We start from the raw sequence: 19,200 nt of genomic DNA on the forward strand, positions 1-19,200 counted from the left end.
GCTTTTAGAGTATTATTTTTTTGTAACAGAGAGAGACTATTTGTATTGTCACGATGTACAGAAAAAGTGGAGAATTATGACTTACAGCAAAGCTGTAGCTTACATAGGAATTGTACAGCAATGAACTTCACTGTGTTCTAATAAAGAGGTACATTGTTGTATATAGTATTTTATACCACACATTTAGACACAAAAACCAAAACTGCAATCTATATAAATAATTATATATATATAAATGCCATGCCAAACAGTTGAGGCTGTGGCTTCTGTTTTAGGAATAAAAATGTGTCAACATAATTTCCCTGTGCTTGTGGTTTATTGCATTGGGGGGAGATGGGAATGGCTGCGGTGGTGGAGTCATGAACGAGTCGTTTAAAACTTGGAGGGTAATCGTCTTCATTAACATTTAACATTGCTATCCAGTTAAATTATAAATAAAACTCGTTACCATGTAACTACGTTTGTATAGATAATAAGTCGCATATCTGGTTCTTGCCTCAAATCAGCCCTCCTGTGTCGCTGTATGAGCAGCTTCACAGACTCGACAAATTCACTGACTCGCGGGTTGGGCTTGTGCGAGTCTTTCTGTGCATGCTCTTAATGACAAGTGAATTGAGTACCCGAATCAGTTCAGTGAGTCATAAGAACTAGCTTCCGTAACGGAGCTAGCTTGTGTCTAGCTAATGTTTATTTAATTCAACAAGATTATTATGTAAGTATGTGATTCAGTTGCTATTATCAGCTATTTAGCATCAACGGGGACATGTTTAACATGGTTTAGATTCGAGGTTTTAAACCCATTAACACCTATTTTTATTATTAACACCTATGTTTTTTGTCCCTTCTGGGGCCCCATACTCCAAATATTTCCTCGGTCCAAAAAGGTTTTCCCATATATGCGGCATTATCTTGCTAACATCAGTTTAATAAATTATCCACAAATAAATTTGTGTTTTATTGTGATTGTAACAAATTAAATGGTTTCAAATATCAAGCAAAAAAATATGAGTATCATTATCGGCACCTGCAATTTTAGACTTACTGTACTGGTATCGAAATTTCACCCACCTGTACTCAAGGCTAATTAAGAGTTTTATGAGATTAAATCTTTACTGTATTTTTATCAGTTCGCCTACAAAATACAACAATTAAGTTATACTGCGTATTATTTCAAATGTGACATGAACATCGTATCCATCCGTCCTCATGAATGTGAATGAACGTCAACATAAGATGATGGAGTCAATGCAGGCATCCGTCATCTTGTGTGAGACAGCGCCGTGCTCCCCACACGGCAGTAATATATTAGCACCCTCACTTCGTTTTTTACACTCTTTTTACAGTTAAAGTCCGTCTTAATAACATTTGAATAGTTAGGGTGTACAAAATGCTACACGCTGATAGGTTTTGTCAAGCCGGACGGTAGGATACTTTCCCCGTACCATTGGCTAGCTTAGCGCTGTCGTGGTCCTCAAGCAAGTCCGAGGTCTGAAGGCCTCTCGCCTGGAAGTGCAACCACATATTTAATAATTGAGGTAAGAGTGTTTCCGTTGCCGTTTTGTGAACTTTATTGCGTGGTAAGAAGCAATGTTTAGCAAATGCTTTGTTTTCATTACCCGGCTGCTGCGTTGAGCATTAGCTTTAGCTGTTAGCTAGCTGGCTAGTAGCATGCTAAGCTACACAAAAGTGATAAAGTTGGCGAATATGCGTTATAAATTATCGCAATAACGTGCGTTAAACTTGACGGTGGCTGAGCCGGAGTTGGGTTTATGTTTTGACGCCGAGTGTGAATATTTGTAACCGTAGTATGTATTAGCGTTAGCATTGAGCTAGCTGTCGTTGCTAGGTTGAATGAGCTGAAAATGCTGTTCTGTAACTTTTGTGACTGGCGTAACTTTATGACACAAATTTAACATTATGAAATAAACGTAGGAAGGGGTGTAATAATAACTTAGTAATGTTTTTGTGTTCACATGGTTCATTCATATGTCATGTGTATTGTTACTCCCTGATGCTTTCTAAATTGTTGATATTCTCCTCCAGTTGCAGAGATGACAGACAGTGCAGGGCTGCAGTTTGTCAGCCCTTATGCATTTGAAGCCATGCAGAAGGTGGATGTGCAGCGCCTGGCTGCCCTGAGTGACCCCGAGCTGAGGCTGCTGCTCCCCTGCCTGGTGAGGATGGCTCTGTGTGCCCCGGCTGACCAGAGCCAATCCTGGGCACAGGACAAGAAGCTCATCCTCCGTCTCCTCTCGGGAGTGGAAGCCGTCAACTCCATTGTCGCGCTGTTGTCTGTTGATTTTCACGCTTTGGAACAGGATGCCAGGAAAGAGCAGCAACTCAGGTAAAAAAAAATAATTAAAAAAAGACTTTAGAAAATAATTGTTCAGAATATTACAACTCTACCTTCTGGGTTCCCTTCTGCCAGGCACAAAGCCGGCGGCTCTAATGTGGAGAGCATCCTGGTGTCCCAACTGCAGCATGGTCTCACCTTGGAGTTTGAACACAGCGATCCACTCAGGAGACTCCGTCTGACCCTCAGCGAGCTTTTGACCATCATGAGTAAGGTACAAGCTCAAGCCGCCGCATTGAAATAATATAATAATATTATAATATTTATATTAATAATATTGTTTTTTATTTTTTAGGTGGCAGATTCAAACGGAGAGTTCTTCCTGAAGTCATCAGAACTCTTTGAAAGCCCCGTCTACTTGGAGGAGGTTGCAGATGTCCTCTGCATTCTGCAAGCAGGTAGGCCACTTTGGTCAGACCACCAGGCTAAAAGGTTAGCCAATTCCATCTGTACATCAGGGGGGTGTCAAAGTGGTGGCGAAGCTTGGTTCAAGGCATGCTGGGAGCCGGAAAGTGGCGCTGCCTCCCGGCATGCTTTGCGGTACTTGTTTTTATATAGCGGGAATCTACTTTAATCTATCAAATGTCTTTATGGATACCGGAATTTGCCTCTCATTTCTTCCACATATGGGCCTGTAGAGCAAGGGTGTCCAAATTGTCGGGCCGGGGACCATTTGCAACCCGCAGCTTGTTGCCTTGTGGCAAATTGTAGAAATAAAATAAATTTTAAAAAATGAGGAAAAGAAGAATGTTGATACAAATAACTAGTAATAAAATAAAGCTTTGTCTTTAAACTTATGTTAACAATTTTGTAGCTTTTTTACAAAAAATACATCAAAATATCAGCGACTGTACATTCTTTTATTTTCACTTTGGACACCCCAACACTCGAGGCACCTCTTGGAATTGTTTAGAGCAGGGGTGGGAAAACTACGGCGTGGGGGCCACATATGGCCCACCAAACGTTTGAATCAGCCCGCCAGTATTTAAAATTTTAACATACAAAGTACCAACATGACTTGCAAGTCGGATGTCTTATTTAGTAAAAAAAAAAAAACAACAAAACTGTAAAATTAAATGACATATTTTGATGTGGTCTGATGTTTAAAGTGCGACTGAAGGCACATTAGAACATGCAGCTGATAGTATAACACTTTTACACATAAAAATTATAAGCATAAAATAGTGTGCGTGTTAAATATATGTTCTGGCCCCCCCAGACAATTTTGTTAACTCATTGCGGCCCACGAGTTAAAATATTTGCCCACCCCTGGTTTGGAGCAACGTTGGGTGTCTTAGAGTAGTCGACTATTCGACCATTCGATTCGGAGTCCCCTTATATGTTACAAGCTGAGTGGGACCAATCACAGCGGAGTAGACGGGCCGTGGGTGGAATAAATTAAAACAGACCATTTTGGAAAAAATCAATGGAAATACAGCTGGAATAGGTGCAGATTCTGGAAGATCTAGAAAGCTTTTTATTGTGTTATTGGGTTATTGTGTGTTGCTGCTCTATAGGAGTCCACAATTCAATACAAAGGGCCAAAAAATGAGTATATTAGTTAACATCCAGAAATTCTCATGTAGTTTGAACTCAACGGCACAACGTGTCTATATTGAGTATTTTTATAAATATCAACAGCCTTACATTTAGAATCATACATTTGTAATCATCGTCCCACAGCCATTGTTCACTCCTAAAGCACATTGGCTTGCAATAAAGAAGAAAAATCAGTGGGTATGATGTGTTTGCACAAAGAATGAATTTGGCAGTCTGGCCGGTAGTGTAGAGTACATTTATACCAAAGCGCGCATTATCCGTACATCACAAGTAATCACACATTCGTGCACAGCCGCCCCAAAAATATAATCCATCTGAGTATTTAGCTTTTTTTTTTTTTTTTTTGTGTGCATTTGATGAAGTGTATATTTATTTTGCCTTGGCAGAGCTGCCTTCCCTGCTGCCAATAGTGGATGTGGCGGAGGCTTTGCTGCATGTCCGCAACGGAGACTGGTTTCTGTGTCTGCTGGTTGCCAATGTGCCCGACAGCTTCAATGAAGGTAATCTTCATCGTGATTCTTACCGTGTAAGAAATGGCCAGTATTCGCTTTGGGGGGGGGGGGGACCCAAGTGACCGTTAAAGTACCCTTGGTTATGTCGCACACATTTGTAGCTTAGTTTTTGTACAGTGATTATTCATGATTAATTAGAATTTCCGTGTATTTAAAATGTAGATCTATCATAAATATCAGCTATTAATATGCTATATTTTATCATTCATTCACCCGGGACCCCTCGGCTGGACGAAGTAGCCGGGTAGAGGGAGGTCTGAGCTTCCCTACTTAGGCCGCATAAAAAGGACCATAAAACGCTAATCAAAATGTTTGCAGTCTGCAGATGTTTGATCAAAAACGGAGAGCGCCAGGATGAGGAAAGCGTTGGCGGTCGACGCAGGACGGAAGCCCTGAGGCAGCTGTGCCAGATGAACCCCTCACAGGCCCTCAACATCCGCGCCATGGTGGTCAGTGGGAATTTTTCAATGCATGAAAGATCTTGTAATATCTAAGTCCCTAAGTTCACGACATTCCGAGGTTTCAAACGCCCTCCCTATAATTTAATTAAAAAGTCTAGGAACGGAACCGGTTCAAAATCGTAATAATTCTACTTAGGAAAATGTTTTCATAAGAAAACCAGACTGACCAGAAGCCCAATGGACTAAACTCAAACTTAAAACTCGCTACAAATTGCTGACAACTCCAATGTGTGTCGCTTTAGGTGGAGGAATGCCATCTTCCCGGTCTTGGAGTGGCTCTGACTCTGGATTACAAACCAGACACAGCAGACGAGGCCGTCAGTCCCCTGGTCTCTTACGTCAGCGGCTTGCTCCTCGGCACCAACAGCAAAGTCCGCACCTGGTTCAGCATGTTCATTCGCAACGGGCAACAGGTGAGGGTCTTCTTAATCCAGTTTTATGCCGCTCCGACATCTCATGAACGGTCCGGTATAGAAAATGCATTTGGTCTTTGGTAACCGATTGAGGGGGGGCGTGTCTCTATGCAGTTCTGATCAGTGAAGAGTAGTTTTTGGTTCGTGGAGCAAGCTGCGGAATCCGAGCTTTTCGGCCAATGCAGATTTACCCTGTACTCATCTGAAGGTCTTGAGTATTTCATGAAAAGAAACGCCCCCCCCACTGGGGTCCGATATCATTTGAAAAGCCCCTGAAATAGCAGCATAGGGCTCCTTCAAGGATACAGACCTGAGCCCGGTGGCATTACGATGCATCCGGCTGTTTGTGACCTTTTGTTTTGCCACACACGTCCATTGCTGTGTGTCGTTTTTGAAAAGTGATCGTATAATATTTCCCGAATAGAAGTGTGTGTTTCACAATAGCTAAAAAAATGCTGTTTCATATCTTTTCCATCTGCTGACATTTCTCCCTGGCAATGGAGAACAAGGAGCTTTTCTGTGTAAATGCCATCATCCGTTTGCTTATAATATTATAATATCCCTTTAGAAAAGGAGACAATGAAAGAGGCTGTGGTTAATTGCAGTGAATATGCTTTAATCCCCGAGCCATCAGTACACTCTCAATTCTGAATTGCATTATAAGAGGTGTAGAAATGATGATTACTGCGTTATGCGTTATAAATGTACGCCAATGAGCCGGTAATGTTAATATGCCGGCAAAGCAACGTATACGTACAAATGAACGGCGGCTAATCGGTTGTGCGGATATTTTTTTTTTTTCCTCGGCTGCCAGAGAAAGAGAGAAAGCAGCTCGGTGCTGTGGCAGATGCGCAGGCAGCTGCTGTTGGAGTTGGTCGCCATCCTGCCTCGCTCGCGCAGCACTCATGTGGCCAATGACGGCGACGTGGACGAGGAGGGCGGCTCCGGGTACTCTGGCCTCAGGGAGGAGCATGTGGTGAAGGCGGGCGCTCTGCTCCGACTCTACTGTGCCCTCATGGGCATCGCCGGCCTCAGGTATGTTCAAGCGCATGCCATTATTAGTGTTTTATTTGCTTGTATTGATAAATGTGTACTTGGTTGCTAATATTGCCGCAATCTGAATCATGGATACATGACTGTAAAGTTGAAACCAGTGCGTTGAAGAGAATAAAGTACATTTGCTTTGGCCTCGCTTCAGACCGACAGATGAAGAGGCAGAGCAGCTCCTGCAGCTGATGACGAGCCGACCTCCAGCTACTCCTGCAGGCGTTCGCTTTGTTTCCCTGTCCTTCTGCAAGCTGCTGGCCTTCCCCACGCTTGTCAGGTATGCGGGGGCGATCTTACTTTTTGTTTTTTTTTTAGCATAAAACGGGTTCTGTTTCTTATTAATGAAGCTGTTGGATTTAAATGATCTTCAGCACTCCAGAACAGGAGCAGCTCATGGTCATGTGGCTCAGCTGGATGATCAAAGAGGAGGAGTACTTTGAGAGGTAAGCGCCGAATACACAATTCATACACTAGTTTCCATACACGGGTCAGAGTTTAATTCGGAATTTAAGCAGTTGCAGGCCAATGACTTGAATGGAACAGGTCAAGGTATATACATGTTGTACAGGAAGTGTATCTTTAAATGTGGTGCTATATGAAAAAATAAAATGTACTTATCATTCAAATGGGAGTAGCGTTAGCACGCTAGAGCGCCCACACTACACTGCGTTCACATGATTACTGTTGCTTCTCAAATAGTGAGGCGGCCCCCCTTGGGGGAACGCAGTGGACTGTCATTAACAATAACAAAACATACATTACTGAAATGATACGTATGCGTGTAAATTCATTCCCGGCGATTACAGGATGTCGCTCACGCATCTGTGTGTCCTCCCCCATGCAGCGCTGCGGGCGTATCTGCCTCTTTTGGAGAGATGCTGTTACTGGTTGCCATGTATTTCCATAGCAACCAGCTCAGCTCCATTATTGAGTTGGTGTGCTCTACATTGGGGATGAAGGTAAGATGATAGGTAGGAGGAAGCCATTGATCAATACACGTCAGTCTGTCTGGCTGGCCGGAGACTGGAACCGCTCCTCCGCTGCTGCAGTGACGCATAAAAATACTGAAATACCGCTGAAATGCATATATCTGCGAAGACAGGCTATACCCTGCAGCCATTTCACTGCTTTATAACTTGGTAAGTGCAGTGTCGTCTCCTGCATGCGTGCTAAGTAGCGTATCCATCTAAGTGTATGTTCCACTAATATATGCAATGTAATTGGATTCGGATGTTTGTTTCGCCCCCTCGAGGGCAACGCTATCAATTTGGTGTTGTGCCTGCCTTGTAGAGTGATTTTTATGAAATATGAAGAGAGGAAATTGAACTATGGCAATACTGCTACCTGAGGGCTGTTTTGGTTTAGAGTAAGCCGACTACAGTTCATTTTTTTTTTTTTTTTATAGATTGCCATCAAACCAAGCTCTCTTAGCAAGATGAAGACTATCTTCACACAAGAGATCTTCACAGAACAGGTGCGTGTCCATTTTATATACTGTATGTATTTGTGCAAACTAAAATGGTTTTAGCGTGAAGGTTGTTTTTCTGCTAAATTGTTGCAAAAAGTGTTGGTTCGACGTTTTTGAAACAAAATGATTCGCTTACCTTTTCGATCATGGTTCTGTGTTAGGGTGTCGTCCACACAAAAGTACAGATCTATACAAATCTCTTGTTTATCGGATATTTGTTTATAGGATATTTTATATTATTAATACTAATATTTTTTTAAATTAGAGCTTGGAAAACCTTTTTTATTTAATTTTAATTTTATTTAATTTTATTTACTTTAATTTTATTTAATTTTTTTACTTTAATTTTATTTAATGTTATTATTATTATTTTTTTTTTTACAACATTTTGGCACTCTCCATATGCAGGTGGTGACCGCCCATGCAGTGAGGGTTGCGGTGACCAACAATCTGAGCGCCAACATCTCAGGTTTCCTCCCCATTCATTGTATCTACCAGCTGCTTCGGAGCCGAGCCTTCACCAAGCACAAAGTGTCCATCAAGGTAGATGTTTCCCATGCATTAGCAGTCACACCACTAGTACTACTACTACTACTACTACTACTACTACTCTGAGATGATGTTCAACGATGTCCGTCAACCTTCCAGGACTGGATCTACCGTCAGCTGTGTGAGACAAACACCCCCATCCACACCCAACTGATTCCCCTCGTTGACGTGTACATCAACTCCATCCTCACCCCCGCGTCCAAGGCCAACCCGGAGGCCACAAACCAACCAATCACAGAGCAGGAAATCCTCAGCGTCTTCCAGGCCTCTTCTGGCGTAAGTCATGCTGAGGGGCCGCCTCAATTTTATTTATTTTTAAATAGGAAATTATTTGCACTCATTCACAATGCTTGTGTGATACAATTCAATTAAAACACTTTCAATTAAAGTTCAGCTCTTTCTTTCTTAGCAGGGAGACAGCCGAGGAGGACGACAACGCTACTCCATCACCACCCAACTTCTTATCCTCTACTACATCCTGTCATACGAGGAGAACCTGTTGGCTAGCACCAAACAGCTGGGTATGCACACTGAACGTCGCCGTCCTCCTTTCCACTTGAGGGCTGTATGTTGGGCTGACAAACAGCCCGAGTGCAATTAGCCGCGGGAGCTAACTTGGGTTAGATTGAGCATTAGCAGTTACTAGCGGGTGTATATTCTCCTTTCCCTGACAAGCTCACCTCTTGCCCTTCATTAGGTCAGATTTATGACGGTTGATGGCCATCTCTTTAATTGTTCTGTTTACCTAAGTGCCTAAGACTAATGAAGCCGATCAGCTGAGGTAATGAACGTGCGTCAATGAAGTCACCCGCATTGCAAAGCGCAGCAGCTCTGCAGTCAATGCACACAGCATTACTGTATACTCATCCTCCACCGTTTCGTCACGTCACTTGCCGTTTTCTCTCTTTTTTTTTTTTGAGACAGCTTTAATGCAGAAGAAACCCAAGTCATACTCTGCAGCTCTGATGGACCAGATCCCCATAAAGTACTTAGTTACCCAAGCCCAGGGGCTGCAACAGGAGCTTGGGGGTGAGAATATAACAACAAATAATAATCTGTGAAAAAGCAATCACAAGTCCGTCACTGTGTTGTCACAGGCCTGCACTCTGCCCTGCTGAGGCTGCTGGCCATCAACTACCCTCACCTCTGTCTTGTGGAGGACTGGGTGTGCGAAGAGGAGGTGACGGGAACCCTGCCCCTGCTGAGGAAGATGATGCTCCCCCGTAACACCTGCAGATATACTCAGAGCCAGCTCCACCAGGGTTTGGGATGAGTTATTGTCCAAATATTTCAACGTTCTTTGTACATTTTTGTCTTGTAATGACTTCATTCTCATATTTACACTTGAATCAAAATAGTATTATCATTACTATGATATTATAACTTTTTCCCTAACCTAATATGTCATAATATTTTAATATTATAAAATGTTTTTTATAATACATACAATATATAATAATAATATAATATATACAATATTTATATAATATTTATATTATAAAATGTAATAATTTAAATATATTATTTTATAATATATAATATTTATATTATAATATTTATATAATATATAAATATTATATCAACTACTATTTATAATAATACTAATATTTCCACACAATGAAGGCGTCACATTGTCATACTTGAACATACTTGATCTCATGCCTATATTTACACTTGAATCAAATTAGTATTATCATTACCATGATATAACTTTTTCCCTAACCTAATGTCATAATATTTAAATATAATAAAATATTTTTATAATACATACAATATATAATAATAATTTATATAATATTTATAATATTATAAATATAATATAATAATAATTTATAATATATAATATTTATATAAAATATATATATTATATAAACTACTAATTATAATAATACTAATATTTCCACACAATGAAGGCGTCACATTGTCATACTTGAACGATTGATTCAGGTGTTTGGTCTTCTTCCCGACCAGCCTTCCAGAAGTTACCGTCCAGCAGTCCCAGGCTGATGCGAGTCCTGGAGCAGTTGACACTCCTCACACCCGGAGACCTGATCCCTTACTCGGAAGCCCTCACCGCCAGCATGGCTCTGCTGCTGGAACCCGCCGTGCCACGCCGCGTTCTGCAGACGCTCAACAAGCTTTGGATGGGCCTCAACACCGTGATGCCTCGCAGGTACACCAAGCGTCCCTTTTGAGTGTTTGGTGAACTTGATGAGAACGAGTGTGTTGTTTCTGTGAAGGGCGAAGGAGGTTATCAGCACCTCTTGAGTCGGCGGCGTTTCTCGTAAGGCTGTTTTAAGCCGCTGTGTGAGACGCAGTAAGTGGATTAAAGCGAGGAAGAAGAACTGTTGCACCCTTGACCCCGATGCCGTTTAGTCATAGATGAGTTTGCAAATAGATCAGAGGTACCGAGTGAGACAACTTTGTCGGCCTACTTCCAACTCTCTGGGTCAGTCGGGTCTCACAGGAGCTGAGTTACAAAGATCTGAGAAGATATGCCATTGATCCAGGAAGGCTCTGTCACTAAAAAAAAAAGCTCCAGGCATTAAAACTGGGACAGATTTTCTAAGACGGAGATATAAGGGATTTTTACACTCTTCTCGTAGCACTAAATGTTCCAGTTGACGAGACAGGCAAAATTCAGGAAGGCAGCGGTGTCAGACTCACTCGCTGGTTATGGATTATTTCATTAAACTCCTGCTAAAGTATCTCAACGTCCTTTTTCCAATTCAGCTGTATGACTTTCTTTCTATTACAGTGTTCCCTCGTTCATCACGGGGGATAGGTTCCCAAAATAGCCCGCAATAAGTGATGTCTGCCAAGTAGCCAACTTAATTTGTTTACAATGGTGATGCAGGTTTTAAAACTGTAAAACCCTTCACAATACACTTTACACACTTTTCTCAGACAGGCATTAAAACTTCTAATTTTATTTGAATTGTAATTCTCAATATGTTAAGGTGGACACAAGAAATTAAGTGGCATCAGCGTATTCACTCCTGAGCGCCTTGTTCTGACGCTGTTCGGCTGTAGCGTTTTTGCATCCTTGTTAAAACACTTTGCATATATACATATATTATCCTAGTCCTTGAACTGAAGATTAATTTGGCCGGTTAGCTGCTGCTGCTGCTTCTTCTTTTATTTATTGGTGGTTGGCAATGGTCTACAGGCAATCAGGTTCTCGCTTAGCCAATAAGAACTGGTTCTATATTTAGACGACATGGAGCTGCACACGTCTTCAACGTGAGTATATAACACCCTCTAGTGGTAGCAATAGTAAATACAATAACAGACACGTACAGTACAACATGGCACTGATAGATCGCTCTAATACACCACAAGACGTAGAACACAATGCACATTCATACGCTGTCAAAAAATGTAAACCACGATGTAACGAAAGAACACTATCTTTGCATATTTCTTTCGATATTGTAATTGTGTTTTGGTCACAGGCTGTGGGTGATGACGGTGAACGCCCTCCAACCTTCGGCAAAGTTGCTCCGACAGCAGACGTACACTCAGAACAATCTGATGGTGGATCCTCTCATCGTGCTACGCTGTGATCAGCGGGTGTACAGGTAAAGAGGAAATCGGTTGGTGTTTTTGACGATTTCACACCACAGTTTCAACGGATCGACCATTTTTTATTTTTTATTTTTTGACACATTGCACCACCTCTTCCTCAGGTGTCCTCCTTTAATGGACATTGTCCTTCACATGCTGAATGGCTACCTGCTCGCCTCAAAGGCTTACCTGCACAGCCACTTGAAGGAGACGGCAGACTTTGACAGACAAAGCCAGACGGTCTCAAATCTGGGTGTACCCGGTCAGCCAGATACCCCCGAGGTCACCCGGGAGGAGCTTAAGAACGCTCTTTTAGCAGCGCAGGTAATTTCATTTAAATGACTCTTGCACTTTTTGTTTTGTTATTTAATAATCCCTGTATGAATCCAGGATAGTGCAGCGGTCCAGATTCTTCTGGAGGTGTGTTTACCAACCTCAGAGGAGCAGCAGCTGGGAGCAAACCCCGAAAGCCTTTTAAGGGGCATCACGGGCCCCGCGGCAGGGAGAACGGAACAAAGGAGCCCGATGCCGAGAGCCAAGGAGGGCTTGAGGGACGCTGAGCCGGAAGGAGGCTTGCTGAGCGATTTGAGGGAGGTGCAGTGCCTCATCTGTTGTCTCCTACACCAGATGTTCATCGCCGACCCCAACATTGCCAAACTGGTCCACTTCCAGGTAAGGAGCAGAGACTCGGTTTAGATTACATATACCTCGCGTGCTCGCCGTCTGTAATATCATTAAAGCTGTGAATGGCAACCAATCCACCATCTTCATTCCAAACGTTGCCATTAGAAAATGAATAGAATCTGCCAAATGCTAAGGTTGCTAAGGTTTTCAAAAGATGTATTTTGACCTCATGACTCATCAGTTTCCAGTAACATTAGTAGTCAGCGGCCGCCGCTCCCCCCCCCACTGAAGCGGCAGATGGTCTTATGCTGGATTGCACTGAAGCAATCCCCTCAAATTGAAGAACCTCCCTTTGCACTTTGCACTAAAGCTTATCGGTGTTGGGAAAATGACTTGTATTAAAGAAAGTCATTGCTTATAGCTACCCGTTACTTTCCCAAAATAGTCATTGAATTGGCAATGGAATTAGTCCTATATGAATGTAATTAGGTACCAGGGGATGTACTTTTAATGTCCCATTTGGGGGTCTGCAGCCTATGGACTGGCTCCTTATGGTGCTCCAGCCATTCGGAACACTTCCTGGTTTGCAATTTGCTGTCCAATCTGCAAACAAAATATGAAAATAGTTACTTTTGGAAGAAGTTTCCTAAGCTGTAACTCCAAAAAATATTTCATTTATAAATAAGTGATACTAGGGCTGCACGGTGCAATAGTGGTTAGCGCGCAGATCTCACAGCTAGGAGACCAGGGTTCAATTCCACCCTCGGCCATCTCTGTGTGGAGTTTGCATGTTCTCCCCGTGCATGCGTGGGTTTTCTCCGGGGACTCGGGTTTCCCCCCACATTCCAAAAACATGCTAGGTTAATTAGCGACTCCAAATTGTCCATAGCTATGAATGTGAGTGTGAATGGTTGTTTGTCTATATGTGTACACCAGTCCAGGGTGTACCCCGCCTCTCGCCCGAAGACAGCTGGGATAGGCTCCAGCACCACTGCGACCCTCATGAGGAAAAGCGGTAGAAAATGAATGAATGAATGAATAAGTGATACTACTTTGCGTTTAAATTAATTTATGGCAGTCAGGTCTGGAGAAAATTAATCGTGATGAACGAGGGATGACTAGTAGTAGTAGTAGTAGTAGTAATAGTAGTAGTCGTAGTACAATCTGACAGATGGTATTGTTGCTATAGACAACATGCCACATTTGACTGTTTGTAATGTTTGAAGTATGAATTAGATTTGAACGCCATTACTCCAAACACGATGGATATAAACTACAGTGAGCTGGCTACCCCCCCCCCCCCCCCCCCCCCATCCCCGCTTAATTTTCCATCATGTGGTTGTGTGCCACGTTGTCTCTTCCAGGGTTACCCTCAAGCTCTGCTGCCTCTAACAGTGGCAGGCATCCCTTCCATGCATATCTGTCTGGACTTCATCCCAGAACTGCTGGCCCAGCCCCAACTGGAAAAGCAGGTGAGGTGTCCCGTCGCGCCCTTTTGACCTCTTCTTCAGCTCCGATCATTGCTGCGGCATCTTCCGGTCTGTGTTTGCGTACATGCACTACAGGAACATTCGGCGTGTTAAATGTTTCTTTGCTTGACTTGATGTGTCTGGACAGATTTTTGCCATCCAGTTGCTGTCGTACCTGTGTATCCAGTATGCCTTGCCCAAGTCGCTCAGTGTGGCCAGATTGGCCATCAGTGTCATGGGTACTCTCCTCACAGGTCAGCGTTTCTTCCTCTTTCCTTGACATTTGTTGCTGTGTTATTCTGTACATGCTGAAGCCATTGTGTATATTTTGCTGCCACCATCTGGCCATCGTCTGTTAGTGCAACATGAAGTGCTAATGAGTGCAGGTTTTGTCCGTGTTGTGTTTGATTGGTTTGTACTCTCTGCCCTTTAGTGTTGACTCGTGCCAAGCGCTTTGCATTCTTCATGCCCACCCTGCCGTGCCTTGTGGCCTTCTGTCGGGCCTTCCCTCCGCTCTATGAGGACGTGACAGCCCTGCTTGTACAAGTGGGTCAGGTTTGTGCCTCCGACGTGGCCACCAAAGCCAGGGACATTGACCCTCTCGTTGCTCGTAAGGACGGACACACAATGACCCAACCCTGAAATGTATGTTGCGTCATCATTTCACACATCATTTCTTCACCTCAGGTTTGCAGTATTTAAAGGAGAAGCCACGAGATGGTTCGGCAGATGGTTCCACCAAGCTTGCCCTACCCCAAAAGTCAGCAGTGGAACTTGGAGGAGCTGACCCGGATGTCCAGATCTGCTACTGTCTGGAAGCTACCTTCATGGACATTATCATCTCCACACTGCATGGACTATAGAGCAAGCGGACACGCAGTGCGGTATACACTGCCGAGAGGGCTCTTTGTTGGTTCGTTTGTGTACATCAAATGGGACTTGACTTATGCTGTGGTGTCATACATTGTTTATCCACTAGGGGGTAGCTTAGCTCAGGGGTATCATGGTCTCTATCCCACATGATCAATGTGTGAATGAGCTGTTCTTTCCTTTCATGGCTACATAGTAGATGCCTCAAAAGCAGTGTTGGGAGTAAATGTGCCACATTTGAGAACGTTTAAAAAAAAAAAAAACTTTTGGGGTGAAAGTATAACTAATTCTATTTTTCAAATATTTTTCCCAACACTGCTTAAAGGAAGAAAAGAGCTATAAGCTCATTTACATCTGCTATTTGTCATCAGTCATTTCAGGACAACAGCAAGTACTGTAGAAATACACACGCTGCATTATTTAATGAAATCATCATTATTCCGAGTTCATTCAGTCAGGTACAATTATGTTCTTTATCTCGGCTGTAGAAAGTAAATTAGGTCAAATCAAGTTTTGTTGACTACTATTTTTAATACATGTGAACTTTTTCAGCCAAAACAGGACATTCTTTTTGTGTCATATGTAGGCTTGTATTTGTTTGTAATAAAAAAAAGAAACCCGAGATTAATGTATTACTTTTTAGTACAATTAAGTGATATTTGAAAATTGAATATACATTTTATTTAATTTTTAATTAAAAAAACTAACACTATTTTATCGTTACGGTGCATTTTAACGTTACAATGGCAAGTTTCTAACTTTTTTTTGTTCAATGGACATGCACCAAATGCTGCTCTCGCGATATTTCCTACTTTGCCAGTCGGCAACACCGAAGTCACAGCGCACGTGCTCAGAAACTCGCACGTGCGCAACAAGTATGGCGACCACCGGTGAGTCGGTGAAAGTTGTTTTATTGAACCCCGCGTGAAGCATCTCTGGCCGGAAAGGGGAAGCCGTAGCAGAGGTGAGTAGTGAACGAGTTAACGGAGAGTACTCATGAATCCCCATTCGGTATTTAAAAATACTTGTTCAAAAATGACTGGTGTGACCCACCTTGAGGTCCAGCCGGTTCCGGAAGCGGGGTCCGTAGAAGGCGAGTCGCCATTTTGGGTACGACCTTTCAGATAATAAGGTTTTCCAGCGTACTCTTGTACCGCACTGCTTCCACTGACTCCCAAACCTCATTTAGCCGAGCACGCTGGTTCGAGTCCGGGTGTAGTGATGGGCTGGCTGGACGGAATGAGTTACACGGTACTGCAAAGACACAAATGATCTCAAAATACATACAGTAGTATGTGTACTAAATCCTAGCAAAATGGCTGTCCGTGTTGTCCCATTGTTAAAAACCCAATGCTAATCTAACAGAACTGAAAAAAAAAACTAGTGAGGGAACTTTTCATGTCTATTTTGTTCATACCAGCAGGAATAATATTTGCATAGCCATAATCCAGGTAGTTCACCAGAGGGCAATCTTGCCTCAGGAAAAAAAAAAAACAAAACATCAGATTTATAATGTAAAGAGAACTAATGGCTGTGTTGCGCCCATGTGATTTTGTTATGAACTCATGATCTATGAGTGCAGGCATATTTTCAGGTCGTGTCGAAGATTCACACATTTCCGTTTTATTTATGTGTGGGTCTCTGTGATGTGGAGGAATTTGTGCTCAGCCGTTTGTCACGCTAACGCAATTTTCTTGATGCAGTCAGGGACGCCCGAAGCAAGCCAGGGTGAAATCACAGAATCAGCTCGCTTTGCTTTTTTTTTTTTACTGCATCGACAAAGCACTCAACCTCAACACCACTTAAGTCAAAATAAAGCATGCAGTGTTTACCTGGATGGGGGCGAACCCTCAACATCTGACCAATCGCAACAGAGAAGGCGTGGCTCCAGGGGAGCAGGGCCCTATGGTAATGGTAATGGTTTTATTTCATTTGAACATGCATCAGATTACAATTGAATGCATCACATAATCAGTTCACAGTTCCACATGTCCAAAAGGAGTAGGAAGAAGCAAAGCTTATTAAATCCTACCCCTCCATCTGGTACTTTTACAATCAGTAACTGTTACATTTGTTCACTTCCTGCTTTCATAAATACAGTTTTTTTTTTTTTTAAATAATGTACCTCGTACCTCATTTTTTTTAACTTATCGTTTATACATTTTAAGAAATTTTTGTTTTTGTGTTACTACCCCAACCTAAGTGGGTCAAAAATGACCCGGTCAGGTTGTTTTCTTGAAATATCTTTGTAATGAAAAATTGTTATCATTTCATATTCCAGGTATTCCTCAAAAAACATGTTTTTGATATCATGCCATTCACATTTTTAACTTACCTTTTATACATTTTAAGACATTTTTGTTTTTGTGTTACTACCTCAACCTTCCATAAGTGGGTCAAAAATGACCCGCATGCATTTTCTATGGAATCCAATAGGAACCTTTAATTCTTATCAACTTATCAACCCCTAAATATAATACTAAATATCATACAAGTGATTATTCCTAACATGAAAACGCATTGATTCTAGTATGGGTCATTTTTGAGCCACTTATGGAAGAGTGTAGGGTCCAGTCACTTGTGCATCTAAGGGTTAAAGTTGACCTAACTTAAGTTTGAATTTTATTAAATAAGCTAGTTCAAAGGTCACGCAGGCAACAGACTTTTGTGTCTCGTTAGGAGCGCGCTGAAGATGTGATTTAATGGCACGGAAGGGAAGAGTGTCTCTTTGATCTCTTTCCCTTTTTATTGGTGGCGTATTTGGCCGAGGATGTGCAAACAGCAATCATGTTGTACACGGACTCACAACAATGTCCTTGCCGCTCCCCCAGGAGCGCTTTAGGGAAGCACTTAAACGCTATCCTTCATGCACTTAGCTTTGCATCCTTTGCTTCCGGCTTTTGTTTGTGTTGGTGTGGCTTAAAAAAAAAAAACAACTCACCCCACGTCTACCTATTTGTGTTTACATGCTACTAATAGATGGCAAGCCCCAAAGAGGCAGAAAATGAGTCTTTAGCTTCGGTAGGAGTCATCAGGGTAAGCGGAGTGTTCAATCCCCGTGGGACCCTTGTGGCTTCTCAAGTGGAAAATGCACTTAAACACCCACATGCAGCTCAAATTAACTTCTTCCGTTATTTGACCTTTTGCCTTTTACGGTTTTAAGCAGGGGTCTCAAACTCAATTTACTTGGGGGACACTGGAGCTAGGGTCTGGGTGAGACTGGGCCGCATCAGGTTTTCCAAAAAAAAAAATAAATGCATTTATTAAAAACAAAAAAATGTAAAAAACTTCGCTTTGGTTCCGATTTTCTACAATAAAAGCTCTGATAAAACATTCCACTGTTCTCAAATATCTTAATTTTTATTTTTCTACACAAGATGAAAAATAAATAAACAAATCAAAAATAAGAAAATCAATCAATCAGTAATAAATAAATATAATAATAATAAAACAGCAAATAATAAAAACTTAAGAAACCACATATAGTTGGTGGGTAGACAAATGATTTTTTTCAGATTAAAATGAACAAAGCATTATTAGAGCCCTGTAGACATGACAAAACACGACTATAGTCACATTTATACTCTTTATTTACAACATATTGCGCAACTGCAGGGTCTTGAGACACATGCTAACTCACAAACTAGAGAGCTAGCGACCTAAACGGTAGCCTTCAAGTTATTTCCTTTAAACTTAAATAGCCAAAAACTTACCACTTCCACACGGATAGGGAGGATAACTATTAACAGTTATTTAACCTTTAACATGAACATTAATCAAACATAATAATTTTATCTGTGCACAATTTTATTGCTGCTTAATTCCTAATTTTTTGGGGGCCCAATCTCATACTTTTATTTATTTGTCATGGCCCGCCACAAATACATTCAGACCACCACAAATGCATTTGATTTGGCGCTATCTGTTCCGATTTGCATATGAACTAGTATTGCTTCTTAAATGTGATCGGCATATGCCGATAAATGGCTTTCAAAGCCGATCATGGAAATCCATGTCACGACAAAACAAACATGACACAAATGTGAACATGTGCTGTGTCACGTTTAGTTCCCACCCGACTAAGCTAAGCTAATCAGTGGTTAATCGCTTTGTCAACCACTCGGTCTGCTAAGCCTTTTAGCTTCTGACTCAAAATGTGACTTTTTAACCACAGTGACGTTTTGTTTGTGGATAGTTTGGAGCTCGTTTTTGTCCCAGTGGGAAATGATTATGTCCATATGTCCGTCGGGTGCGTTCTAACAAATAAAGATTTGGTGCATAACTCTACCAATAACTGTAGCTAGCAA

The 19,200-nt window shown here is 42.0% G+C and overlaps 1 protein-coding gene across 2 annotated transcripts; it reads left to right on the forward strand.

Annotated features, from left to right (window-relative positions):
• Positions 1–1,164: 1,164 nt before the first annotated feature.
• Positions 1,165–15,510, forward strand: ints2 (integrator complex subunit 2). 2 transcript variants are annotated; one of them, XM_078787723.1, is made up of 25 exons: positions 1,165–1,535; positions 2,044–2,344; positions 2,429–2,567; positions 2,649–2,751; positions 4,300–4,413; positions 4,744–4,874; positions 5,129–5,299; positions 6,114–6,334; positions 6,498–6,623; positions 6,718–6,789; positions 7,191–7,305; positions 7,752–7,820; positions 8,223–8,357; positions 8,463–8,639; positions 8,776–8,884; positions 9,288–9,392; positions 9,461–9,625; positions 10,335–10,536; positions 11,819–11,944; positions 12,053–12,254; positions 12,321–12,602; positions 13,919–14,026; positions 14,172–14,277; positions 14,457–14,633; positions 14,711–15,510. In XM_078787723.1, exons 2-25 carry the CDS (start codon positions 2,052–2,054, stop codon positions 14,884–14,886), a joined length of 3,624 nt encoding a protein of 1,207 aa, XP_078643849.1. In that variant the 5' UTR covers positions 1,165–1,535; positions 2,044–2,051; the 3' UTR covers positions 14,887–15,510. The 2 variants fall into 2 exon arrangements, with proteins under 2 accessions (XP_078643849.1, XP_057942243.2); XM_058086260.2 differs by having other exon boundaries at positions 1,178–1,535; positions 8,773–8,884.
• The last annotated feature ends 3,690 nt before the right edge of the window (positions 15,511–19,200 follow it).

The sequence above is a fragment of the Doryrhamphus excisus genome, linkage group LG21 (genome assembly GCF_037039965.1).
Source record: "Doryrhamphus excisus strain RoL-2023G ecotype Guam linkage group LG21, RoL_Dexc_Guam_v1.1, whole genome shotgun sequence".
In the NCBI taxonomy this organism is placed as follows: domain Eukaryota; kingdom Metazoa; phylum Chordata; class Actinopteri; order Syngnathiformes; family Syngnathidae; genus Doryrhamphus; species Doryrhamphus excisus.

Coding starts and splice junctions, on each gene's coding strand:
- ints2 (XM_058086260.2), top strand. CDS start 2,052: ATGACAGACAGTGCAGGGCTGCAGTTTGTCAGCCCTTATGCATTTGAA. Junction 6,624..6,717: donor GCCTTCCCCACGCTTGTCAG/GTATGCGGGGGC, acceptor AATGATCTTCAG/CACTCCAGAACAGGAGCAGC. Junction 12,255..12,320: donor ACGCTCTTTTAGCAGCGCAG/GTAATTTCATTT, acceptor GTATGAATCCAG/GATAGTGCAGCGGTCCAGAT.